This window comes from Oryctolagus cuniculus, chromosome 13 (genome assembly GCF_051225735.1).
Source record: "Oryctolagus cuniculus isolate XC-2025 breed Fujian yellow rabbit chromosome 13, ASM5122573v1, whole genome shotgun sequence".
In the NCBI taxonomy this organism is placed as follows: Eukaryota; Metazoa; Chordata; class Mammalia; order Lagomorpha; family Leporidae; genus Oryctolagus; species Oryctolagus cuniculus.
The window spans coordinates 18252194-18265422 of NC_142879.1; the positions used below are offsets into that span (position 1 = coordinate 18252194).

Below are 13229 nucleotides of genomic sequence, written 5' to 3' on the forward strand. Positions count from 1 at the left end.
CACACATAACCAAAAAATTCAAATAATGGTGGCTTAAAAAATAAAAGTTTAATTTTCTTCCCTTGCTGTTAAGAAAGCCTGGAAATGGGCTGGCACAGGAGCTCCACAGTCATGAAAAGATCCCAGTCCTACGTCATGGCTCGTTTCCATGGATTACCTCTTGGTCTGAAGTAACTGCTGGAGCTCTAACCATCCTTTGCATTCTAGGCAAGAAGAAGGAGAAAAGGGGGAAGCAGGCAAAGAAGGTTTGCCACTGATTTGAGAATTTTCCCAGAAGTAGTAATTTTCTGCTTCATGTACTGTTGGATCCCAGTAATGGCTGGGAAGCCTTTGGGAAATGTGGATTTTTTTTTTTTTTTTTTTTTTTGACAGGCAGAGTTAGACAGTGAGAGAGAGAGAGACAGAGACAGAGAGAAAGGTCTTCCTTCCCTTGGTTCACCTCTCAAATGGCCACTAAGGGTGGCGCGCTGCTCCGATCCGAAGCCAGGAGCCAGGTGCTTCTCCTGGTCTCCCATACGGGTGCAGGGCCCAAGGACCTGCGCCATCCTCCACTGCACTCCCGGGCCACAGCAGAGCCCTGGACTGGAAGAGGAGCAACCGGGACAGAATCCGGTGCCCCAACCGGGACTAGAACCCAGGGTGCTGGTGCCGCAGGCAGAGGATTAGCCTCGTGAGCCGCAGAGCCGGCCGAAATGTGGATTTTTAACCTGATACATCGCAGCCTTCAGTAATCCAGAGGCTGGCACTGTTAGTGAAGGAGGAAGAGACGGTGATATGGAGAGATAACCAGCTACCTCAGGCACATCTATGTTGTTGATAGTCTCCTAAACAACACTTTAGTACATAAAGTATTATTCTTTTCTTATAAATGAGGAAATTGAGACCAAAAGCTTAGTTATCTGCCCAGGGTCACACAGCTAGTAAGGAACTGAGCCAGGATTTGAGCCCAGGTTTGTACATTTCAAAGTTCTTGTCTGTTTTATCACAATTTTTTTTCCACAAAGTTTGTTTTATTCTGGGCACTATTTCAGGTGTTCCTTAAATATTATTTTACTTAATTACTGCAAGAACCATACATTTTAAGGTATCATTCCTATATTGTAGAGGAGGAGAGATAGAGAAATTAAATGAGTTTCAGCTCATCTCCAGGTGGTCCAGAAGCCCAGGTTGATTCTCCTCCATTGTGCAGCTTCTGATTCCACTGTAGAGCCCTTTCATTCTGCTCCTGACAGTCTGTAAAATTATAGCACATTTCAAAATGATAAAGTCCCGTTATATAACTTAATAAAAAAATTAGATCCCTGACATTTCTACAGCATAAGAAGTTGCAGACACCAAAATGTGTTATTATCCTGTGTAAAATTTCAGGTAAGGTTTTGATAAATATAATTTTTTATAGCTGTGTTTCTAATTTTTTCTTAAGATTTATTTATTTACTTGAAAGTCAGAATTACACAGAGAGAGGAGAGGCAGAGAGGTCTTCCATCCGCTGGTTCATTTCCCCTATGGCCACAATGGCCGGAGCTGCGCCAATCCAAAGCCAGGAGCTAGGAGCTGCTTCCAGGTTTCCCACGTGGGTGCAGGGGCCCAAGCATTTGGGCCATCTTCTACTGCTTTCCCAGACCATTAACGGAGAGCTGGACAGCAAGTGGAGCAGCCGAGACTCGAACTAATGCCCATATGGGATGCCAGCACTGCAGGCGGTGGCTTTACCCGCTGTGCCACAGCGCCAGCCCCTGTGTTTATAATTTTACTAGTACTTCCTATAGGCTCATATGTCTTGTAAGTCTGAGGAATTGTTTCTCTTCAAACTTTTTAAAATTAAACAAATGAATACAGAATCTCACATTTATGTGCCAATTGCTTCTGAGGAAACAGCTTGTATTTTTAGATACCACCACCATCTTCAAAAGTACCCTATGTTTATATTTGTATCTAGATATTACTTTGAGATTTTTATTATCTGATTATTTCTTCCAAGCTTATTCTAATAATGTGCTTATTTGGAGGTAAGTAGATAGCTACTTGTGACATTTCTGGTAATAATTGTGAGTAGGTGAAAAAGCAGATTTAAAAGATTCATGCTTTTTGCTTTTTCTCATCTCTGTATCAGTTTTGGATCTGTTACCCCAGCAACAAGCTGTGACATCACAAATGATAGCTTTTGGGGTGGAGAGCCATTGGTTGCTCCCAAGTCTTTGTTAAGAAACAAAGATCTTGTTTTCATGTAAATGAATTTAATTATACAGCTTGCTGTTGAAACGTCTGTAGTTAAGGCTACACATAAAATCCTATGCAGTTTTTGTTTCAGTTTTTCCTTTAGGCAGTTATAAATATAGATAATTAGGCATTTATTTTGGTCATATGGAGAGAGAGAGCAGTTGCTGCACCAGGTGATCCAGGACCAAACATACTGAGGGTGTAGGGTGCTGATCAGATGTCTGGATAATCCAAGAAGATGGTCATCAAGTGTACATTGAAGATTACAATCAAGATGCACATTGTCAAGAAATAAGGGACAGGTGAATACTAATATTGTAAGTGAACTTGGTGTCTTTTTCATGTGGAGAGAAGCCCTGTCTGTGTGCATGTGTGGAGACCAGATGGTAGTGAAGTCACTGAAGGTATTCTTGCATATGTCACTCTCTTGTCTTGTAGCTTAGCTAATGTCGTTTGTCTTTTAAAACAAACAAACCCATAAGATAGAACTCCTTGGGAAGAGAATGTGAGACTAAATGTGTAATCACAGTGTTTAAAAATTTAAGAGCTTGGAATGGATAAATAAACACAATCTAAGCAAGAGGATTCTCTAGATAAGCCTATCTCACTCTTGCACCTCTGTCCCAGTGCTTTGTTGTGGAGGATCCCTGAGCATCCTCTTTCTGCTTGTGTCTGTCTGTTTCAGGACTCCTTACAGATCCCAGACTGACTCGACAGCAGAGAGTGTTTCTCCCAGCACCCCGCTGTGTGTGATCACCAATCGCCCTCTACCTAGCACTGCCAATGGGGTGACAGCTGCCACCGTGCTCTCCTCCACTGGAACGGACTCCTCTGTGGAAGCCAGGGAGAAGAGGAGGTACGTTAGGCTACTGATTTCACTCGTGGGGCTCTGTTTTCAGGTAGGAGAGGAAGGACTGCGTGGAGTCTTCCCCAGTCTCAGATAAATCTGTGAAAAGAGATCTTTGATACTGCATGGGTTCAGTCTTTTGCCTTTGGAAGACTTTTAACAGATCTTAATTATTATTTAATATAAACACTTATTCTATTACAGGTATACTCATACCTTTTTTTTCTCCCCCGTGTGTCTTGTGAGAGAGACAGTAGTCAGGTATTCTGTGTGCATTTTGTGATCCTTTGTTTTGTTCTCTGTAGTCCATGATGACTTCTTTTGCAGCAAAATAGTAATATGTAGTAGTATGACAAAAGGCTCAAAGAGAGCTAGGATTATAAAGTTGTGATTGCTTGAGAATTCTGAACAGCAGAAAAGGAAATGGATAGAATGTGAGAATATGGTAAAAAGATAGTGACTGGCTATTCTGTAATTTCTTTAGAAAGAAATTGTGAACGACATAGTAGAAATTAAAGGAAGAAACCAAGGACAACTCTGTTAGAATTAAGAGACCTTAGAGGAGGGAGGTGCCTTTCTCTGAAGGGAGGAAGGAACCTCTACTGTGATATGGCCTTGACTAAACAAGTTCAGAGTTGGTGAACTCAAGGGGCTTCCGTAGCCTAGACAGCTCATAGCAAGAGTCTCGGGTGATTGCTGACGTCATAAATAAGAGTGCCAATTGTTAAATCAACAACGGGAGTCACTGGGTACATGCTCCCCACGTAGGATCTCTGTCCTTAATGTGTTTTACTATGAAACTTAATGACAACATTACTAGTTGAACAATACCCTGTGCCTTGTGTGGTTGTGTGTGTGCAGCCTGTTGAAATCCTTGCTTAGTGTAGACTAAGTTGATCTTCTGTATATGAAGGTAGTTGAAAATGAAACTCGATGAAGGGTGGGATGGGAGAGGGAGTGGGAGAGGGGAGGGCCGTGGGAGGGAGGGAGGTGGGGAGGAAGCCACAACAATACAAAAGCTGCACTTTGTAAATTCACATTTATTAAATAAAAAAAATTTTTAAAAAGAGACTTTGGAGATATGACCAATGGAGAATTGGTCATTTTCTCTCACTGGAAGGAGTATAAAAAATAGAATGCACTCCATTCAAGTGTCTCAGATCTACTTAAAGACTAAGGCTATCATTATCCCTTTTTAAGACTTAAACAGGTGAAACCTTACAGAAATTTATTTGACTTAATGTTATTTCACATACCCAAAGGAAGGAGATTTCATATTTGTGAGTATGTCTGTATGGATGTGTAGTAAGTCAAGAAATCTTACCATCTGTAAGATGCAATAGGAGTTCCATCCTATAGGTATTTATTTATTATAAAGACACCTCTAAAAGACACATTTTGAGAAGGGAGGGAAGGGAAAGGATGTTAAGTGAATCCGAAAATAATGTTTTTCTTCCTTTCTTTTCCTTCCTCCCTTCTTTCCTTCCTTTCTTTTTTAAAATGTCTTTATATGAAAACTGAAGAAAATCAATTTTCTGGGCAAAGAGTTCTAGAACTAACAGCTGTCCTCTTTTAATTGGCATCCAACCAAGGAAATATTAATTAACCTTGAATAGTTAATACTTGTGTATTTACTAGCTTATATATAATGAAGATACTATTAGTTTCACCTAGAAAGCAAATGCAAAGGTCACCTCTTCACTAGCTGAAGAAAAGTCTCCGAGCTGAAGAAAGTAAAATGAGTTCAAGTCATTATAATGATCATTGTTTCCAAAAGGGTGGGGAAACTGGGTTATTTACAGACTGCATTATTAAATAATTACATGAACTGTTAATTTAGAGAAACCTAGAGGGATAGTTACTCTCTTCTGGGAATTTTAACCTATGATCAATAAGGTAGCACCTACTACAGCTTTTATTTCTACTTTGTAAGATGTATTCATCCTGTAAATATTCATTGAGTGCTTGCTGTGTACCACACAGGATACCTATGACATATTTCCTATAGGAACAGCAGATATAAGAATAAAAGAATAAATCAAGATGTAAGTGAATTTTAAGGTGAATGTGGTATGTCAAGTACAGATCAAGATGTCTGCATTTTAGGGAAGGCACAAGGTGAATAGGGAGGTGTTAGATAAGGAACTGCTGGATTAAGTCACTCAATATGTACTAGCATCCATTCTTTCAGAATACTTATTGAGCACCTGCTGTTACTAGATTCTGTGATAAACCCAAGTGATATATTGGTAGATCAAATATGCTGAGCCCTTGGGAAACATATGCTGGTGACAAAAACAAGTGTTTATTAATAATTGTACTTTCTTGTTTTGTTTTTAAGATTTAGTTATGGGGCAGGCGCTGTGGCACAGCAGATTAAGTGGACATCTGCAGTGCCAGCATCCTGAATGGGCTCCAGTTCAACTCCCAGCTGCCCTACTTCTGATCCAGTTCCCTGCTGATGTGCCTGGGAAAGCAGTGGAGGATGGCTCAAGTCCTTGGGACCCTGCATCCACATAGGAGACCCAGAAGAAGTTCCTGGCTTCTGGCTTTGGCCTGGCTCAACCCCAGCCATTGTGGCCATTTGGGGAATGAACCAGTGGATAGAAAATCTCTCTGTCTCTCCTCTCTCTGTCACTCTAACTTTCAAATAAATAAAAATATTTACTTATTTATTTGAAAGGCAGAGTGACAGGAAGATGGAAAGGGGGGGGAGAGAGAGAGAGAGATTAATCAATTGATCGATTAATTTTCCATTTGCTGGTTCACTCCCCAAATGGCCACAACAGCTAGATCTGGGCCTGCCTGAAGCTACTAGCAAAGAACTCCATCCAGGTGTCCCATGTGGGTGGCAGGAACTCAAGTACTTAGGCCATCTTCTGCTGCCTTCCCAGGCACATTATCAGGGAGCTGGATCACAAGTGGAGTAGCCAGGCCCAAACCAGTATTCTGTTTGGGACACTGGCATTGCAAGCAGTGGTTTAACCCACTGTACCACAACACTGACCCCAATAATTATACTTGTGAAATATACCTTAAAAAGGCCATATGAGTTGTTGTGACAGTGTGGTGCAGAAGATCTGTCTACAGAAGACTTCCCTCTCCCAAGGGATCTAGTAAGTCTCATACGGATGTGATGCTCAAACCAAGATCTGCAGCATAAATAACACCTCGGTGAAAAGAAGGGAATGATCATTCCAAGTGGAACGTAAACCAATTGAAAAGACACTGGTGTGGGAAGGTGCTTGGTTCTTTGGAGAAACTGAAAGAAGGCACTGTAAAATCTAAGTGCTGGGAATTAGGAAGAGTGGTTTAAGATGAAGCTTAAGTAGCCTGTAGGCGCTATTTAATGCAAAGTTGTACAGCTGATGATAAAGACTGAATTTCAATGCTAAGACCCGCAGTGAGCCATAGGAAGAACTTTTTAACAGCTTTAAAGGTGTAATTCTTAAACTATACAGTTCACCTATTTAAAGTGTACGATTCAGTGGTTTGCAGTATATTCACAGTTGGTGCAACTGTCTGCACCTTCAATCTTAGGACCTTTTTGTCATGTCAAAGGGAAATCCTGTACCTTTTAACCATTGCCCCCTCCTCCTGTTCTCCCTAGACCTAAGCAACTACTGATCTACTTTCTGTCTTTAGACATTTGCCTATTTTTTTTGCTTTGTTTTTTGCACATAGATTTTTAATCATCTATTATGCTTGTACATACATTTTTAAAAAAAGAAGAAGCAGAATAGACTGGTAACAGTAGTCTTAAAAGCATTTTTTATGTGGATTCCACATCCCCCACGTCACTTCCAGCTCAGGTTGTCCACGCCTGTTTTCCCACGCTGCATCAGCCTCTCAACAGAAAGAGGCTGGAAGGCAGGACCTTCTTGTGGGAGGGCTCCCCCAGGCATTCCAGGCTTTCATGCAAACCACTGGCACTGCTTCAGCAAGCTTGGCGACATCCACTGCATCGTAACACCATTCACAGTATCTTTTTTCCCCAAGAAACCTTTTATTTAAGGAATATAAACTTCATGCATTTTGTAAGTAAAACTTTAGGAATATAGTGATTCTTCCCACCATATCCACCCTCTCATCCGCATTCCCACCCCCGCTTCCTCCTCCCTCTCCCATTCCCACTCCTATTCTCTACTAAGATCTATTTTCAATTAATTTTATACATAGAAGACCAACTCTATACTAAGTAAAGAGTTCAACATTTCCTCGGAAAAAAAAAAAAAAAAAAAAAAAAAACCTGTTCTTCAACAGTCAAGACAAGGGCTGTTCAGTCATTGCATCTCAAAGTTAATTTTACTTCTTTTTTTTTATAAACTTAACTAACTTTAAAGAAGCACCCAAGAATGATACATCTTTTGTGAGCATTTAGACATAACTATAACTTATGAGACATAAAAATATCCTCCACTTAATACATTAAAAGAAAGTAAGTCTTTGAGAACAAGTTTTTTATCATTAATTTAGAAGCACCCAAGAAAGCAAGCAATGGAGTTGGGCACTTAGACATAACTAAAACTTACAAGGCATAAGAATAGCCTCCATTTAATACACTAAAATAAAATAAATCTTTTTTTTTTTTTTTTGAATGAAAAAATTTTTTTTTTTTTTTGACAGGCAGAGTGGACAATGAGAGAGAGAGACAGAGAGAAAGGTCTTCCTTTTGCCGTTGGTTCACCCTCCAATGGCCGCCACGGCTGGCGCCATGCAGCCGGCGCACCGCGCTGATCCGATGGCAGGAGCCAGAAGCCAGGTGCTTTTCCTGGTCTCCCATGGGGTGCAGGGCCCAAGTACCTGGGCCATCCTCCACTGCACTCCCTGGCCACAGCAGAGAGCTGGCCTGGAAGAGGGGCAACCGGGACAGAATCCGGCGCCCTGACCGGGACTAGAACCCGGTGTGCTGGCGCCGCTAGGCGGAGGATTAGCCTAGTGAGCCGCAGCGCCGGCTAAAATAAATCTTGAGAACAAGTTTTACCATTACCTCTCTGAGGTAATACAACTCTCTGAGGACAGAGGTTCTGCATATGAAGTTAATGAACAGTGACTCCTGTTGTTAATTTAACAGTTAACACTCTTTTTTTAAAAGATTTATTTATTTATTATTTAAAAGGCAGAGTTATAGAGAGGGAGGGAAGGAGGAAAGGAGAGAGGGAGGGAGAGGGGAGGGAGGGAGGAGGGGAGGGTGAGAGAGAGAGAGAGAGAGGGAGAGAGAGTCAGTCAGTCAGTCAGTCAGAGAGTCTTCCATCCACTGGTTCACTTTCCAGATGGCTGCAACAGCCGGAGCTGGGCTGATCTGAAGCCAGGAGCCAAAAGCTTATTTCAGGTCTCCCACATGCATGCAGGGGCCCAAGGACTTGGGCCATCTTCTGCTGCTTTCCCAGGCCATAGCAGAGAGCTGGATTGGAAGTGGAGCAGCTGGGACTTGAACTGGCGCCCATATGAGATGCTGGCACTGCAGGCTGCGGCTTCACCTGCTTCGCCACACGCCAGCCCCAACAATTAGCACTCTTATGTATGACCTCAGTGATCAACCGAGGCTCTTGACGAACTGCCTAGGCTATGGAAGCCTTTTGAATCTACGAACTCCATTAGTATTTAGACAGGCAAATAAGCAAAGTGGAAGTTCTCTCCTCCCTTCAGAGAAAAGTACCTCCTCCTTTGATGACCACTTCTTTCCACTGGAGTTTCACCCATCAAGGTCCTTCATGTAGGATGTTTTTTGCCACAGTGTCTTTGCTTTCCATGCCTGAAATGCTCTCATGGGCTTTTCAGCCAGACCAAAATGCCTTAAGAGCTGATTCTGAGATCAGACTGCTACTTAAAGCGATTGTCATTCTATGAGTCCACTGTATGGACTGCTTCCCATGTTGGAACATTTACTACTTTTTAATTATATCTATTATTGTTACTAAACACATAATCCTACCTATATGATCACTTTAACACTTAATCCCATCTATATGATCACTTTAACGCTTAAAATGCTATTTTTACCACTCAGCTTAAGGAGATTTAGGGTCCCATGGCAAATTTTTAAACTGTACCCTTAGAAGTAAGTCTGTAGGAATGTGTGCAGAACTGTACAACTTTAAGATTAAAAACTTCATACACTTCATAATTGCAACTTTAATAACGTGGTGATTCTTCTTGCCTTCCCACCCACACTCCTCCCTTTACCCTCTCCCTCTCCTATTCCCACTCTTATTTTTTACTAAGATCTATTTTCAATTAACTTTATACACATATGATTAACTCTGTGTTAAGTGGTTAACAAATAGTATGAAAAAAAAGCTGTTCCTCAACAGTTAAGACAAGGGCTGTTTAAAGTCTTTGCTTCTCAGAGTGTCAATTTCACTTCTACAGATTGCCTTTTAGGTGCTCTATTAGTTATAACAGGTCACAGAGAACATGTATTTGTCCCTTTGGGACTGGCTTATTTCACTAAGTATAATGTTTTCCAGACTTATCCATTTTGTTGCCTATTATCAGATTTCAGATTTTTTTTTACCTCTGTGTAGTATTTCATGGTGTACATATCCCATAATTTCTTTATGCATTCTTCAGTTGATGGGCATTTGGGTTGATTCCAGGTCTTAGCTACTGTGAATTGAGCTGCAATAAACATTTGGTACAGATAACTCTTTCATATGCTGATTTCATTAAATTCATGAGAATTTCATTAAATTCTCAGTAGTGGGATGGCTGGGACTTATGGTAGGTCTGTATTCATTCTGAAGTTTCTCTATACTGTTTTCCATAGTGGCTTTACCAGTTTATATTCCCACCAACAGTGGATTAGGGTACCTTTTTCCCCACATCCTCACCAGCATTTTTTGTTTATTGATTTTTGTATAAAAGCCATTCTAACTGGGGTGAGGTGAAACCTATTGTGGTTTTTATTTGCATTTTCCTGATGGATAGTGATCTGAGCATTTTTTCATGTGTCTGTTGGCCATTTGGATTTCCTCTTTTGAAAAATGTCTGTTTAAGTCCTCTGTCCTTACCAGGATTGTTTTTGTTGTTGTTGTATTTCTTGATCTCTATATATCCTAGATCTTTATATATTCTAATCCTTTATCAGTTGTATAGTTTGCAAATAATTTCTCCCATTCTGTTAGTTGCCTGTTCACTTTGCTGTTTCTTTTGCTAGTGCAGAAGCTTCTCAACTTGATGTAATCCTATTCATCAATTTTGGCTTTGATTGCCTGTGCCTCTGGGGTCTTTTCCAAGAACTCTTTGCCTATGCCAATGTCTTGCAAGATTTCCCCAATGTTCTCTAGTAATTTGTTGGTGTCGGGTCATAGATTTAGATCTTTAATCCATGTTGAATGGATTTTTGTGTAGTGTGTAAGGTAGTGGTCTTGCTTCATACTTCTGCATGTGGAAATCCAGTTTTCTCAACACCATTTGTTGAAGAGACTGTCCTTGCTCCAGGGATTGATTTTAGTTCCTTTGTCACAGATTAAGTTGATTGTAGATGCTTGAATCAATTTCTGCCTTTTCTGTTCTGTTCTGTTGGTCTATCCATCTGTTTCTGTACCAGTACCAGGCTGTTTTGATTATAACTGCACTGCAGTATGTCTTGAAATCTGGTTTTGTGATGCCTCAGGCTTTGTTTTTGTTGTATAGGATTGCTTTAGTTATTCAGGGTCTCCTGTGTTTCCATATGAATTTCAACATCATTTTTCTACATCTGAGAAGAATGTCCTTGGTATTTTCATTGGTATCACATTGAAACTGTAAACTGCTTTCAGTAGTATGAACATTTTGATGTGATTCTTCCAACCCATGAACATGGGAGATTTTCCTATTTTTTTGTATCTTCTATTTCTTTCCTTAATGTTTTATAACTCTCATTGTTGAGATTTTTGACATCCTTGGTTAAATTTATTCCAAGCTTTTTTTTTTTTTTTTTTTTGTAGCTATTGTGAATGGGATTGATCTCAGAAGGTCTTTCTCTGCTGTGGCATAGTCTATGTATACAAAGGCTATTGATTTTTGTGTGTTGATTTTATATCTTGCTAACCAAACTCTTCTATGAGTTCCATTAGTCTCTTAGTGGAGTCTTTTGGATCCCCTATATATAGAATCATGTCAACTGCAAATAGGGATAGTTTGACTTCCTCTTTCCCAACTGTATCCCTTTGATTCTGTTTTCTTGACTAATGACTCTGGCAAAAACTTCCAGGACTATATTGAATATCAGTGGTGGGAGTGGGCATCCTTGTCTGGTTCCGGATCTAGTGGGAATACTCCCAATTTTTCCCCATTCAATAGGACGCTGGCTGTGGGTTTGTCATAAATTGCCTTGATTGTGTTGAGAAATGTTCCTTCTGTACCCAATTTGCTTAAAGTTTTCATCATGAAAGGGTGTTGTATTTTATCAAATGCTTTCTCTGCATCTATTGAAATAATCATATGGTTTTCTTCAATTTGCTAATGTGATGTATCACATTTGATTTGCAAATGTTGAACCATCCCTGCATACCAGGGATAAATGCCACTTGGTCTGAGTAAATGATCTTTCTGATGTGTTACTGTATTCAATTGGAGATTTGCCTATTTTTTACTTTTCATATAAATGGTTTCATATATATAGTTTTTTGTGCCTGGCTTCTTTCAGTGTTTTTAAGGTTCATTCAATGTTGAGGCATGTATTAAAATTTATTCTTTTTATTCCTTTTAATGACCAAATACTAATCCATTAAATGAACTTACCATATTTGTTCATAAGTTAATGGACATTTGAGTAGTTTCCATGTTTTGGTTATTATGGATAATGTTAGTATAAACATCTGTGTACAAGTTTTTATGTGACCATATGTTTTCATTTCTCTTAGGTGTATACTTAAGAGTAGAGGTTCTGAGTAACATGAACTTTTAAAAATGTCAGGCTTTTAAAATCTGGCTTCCGGGTCCAGCACTGGGGTGCAGTAGGTTAAAGCCACGATTTGCAGCGCCAGCAATCCCATATGGGCAGTTCAAGTCCTGGCTGCTCCACTTCTGATCCAGCTCCCTGCTAGTGCTTCTAGGAAAGCAGCAGAGGATGGCCCACATCCTTGGGCCCCTGCACTCATGTGGGAAATCCAGAAGAAGCCCCTGGCTCCTAGCTTAGTCTGGTCCATCCAAGTTGTTGGCAGCCACTGGGGAGTGAACCAGCAGATGGAAGATCTCTTTCTGTCTCTCTTTCTCTCTATAACTTTGCCTTTCAAATAAATGAATAAATCTTTAGAAAAATAATAATCTGCTTCAGTATAGAGTGTGAATTCAATAGGGGAAGAATGGACAAGGATGAGGGTAAAAAGTATAATATGGCCAGATGCATCTAGGAAACAGGTTAAACAAAGCAGTACCGGATCACCCAAAAGCCGCCTCCCAGTCTTTCCTCTGGGCGAGGAGGAATAGGTCTGGAGAGCGGGGCTTGGGAATGGCTAGGATTTGCAGCGTTTCCTAAATTTCAGTGCCCAGAGAATAGTTCTGTGGTTTTTCCACAGAAACCCAGTAGATACACTTTGCAAACTGTGGAGCTAGAAAGGTAGGCAGGAAGCAAATCATGCAGATTTTGTCTGTGCTATGTTGAGGAATTTCAGCTTCTCAAAGCTGTGGAATACCACTGATGGCTTTTCAACAGGAGAATGACTTGATCAAACAAACGTATCATTTAAGCCTTACAGAATTAATGCTGTTTAGTCTCTCCCTCTAGGCAAGCATAAGCTGAAATAAAAAAAAATCAGATGTTTTGAAAACAGCTGAATTTTCCTTGTGAAAGAGCATGGAGGGTGCTAATTCTTGTCTTGAAGCTGCAGCTCTCTGTGTAATCAGCTCATTGTGTGAGCATTTTGATCCTGCTGGGGAACCATGATGGAGCCCTGCAGTCTGCGTTCACAGGTCCAATCTGAAACAGTTAGTGAGCTTTGGGATAAATGGTGCTTTAAAGCTGGCCACAGCAAGACCTAACCAGTGGGAGGCGACCTCTTAGAAAAATCTCCGTGTGAGGAGTGGGCCATACTATTGGACTGCGAAGCTAGCGTTCCTTGCCTGAGAGTGTTTTGTTCTAAGAGGTGATGAGTGGGTGCGTGCATTCCAGTTTGCCCCGATCAGTCTCAGCCCTCCGCCCTGTGGCAGTCGTTCTGTACTCTGTTAACTATACATT

The 13229-nt window shown here is 40.6% G+C and overlaps 1 protein-coding gene across 11 annotated transcripts in view; it reads left to right on the plus strand.

Moving 5' to 3' along the window:
* The window catches only part of PPP1R12B (protein phosphatase 1 regulatory subunit 12B), a 214731-nt gene that overhangs the window by 87961 nt on the left and 113541 nt on the right, over positions 1 to 13229 (plus strand). For all 11 annotated transcript variants that reach the window (XR_011381338.2, XM_008268574.5, XM_008268576.5 and 8 more), the window contains one exon: positions 2906 to 3076. Coding sequence is in view for 9 of the 11 variants with exons in the window: in XM_008268574.5 (XP_008266796.3) it covers positions 2906 to 3076 (171 nt within the window). In the remaining 2 variants the exon portion in view is untranslated. The remainder of the gene's footprint in view (positions 1 to 2905; positions 3077 to 13229) is intronic.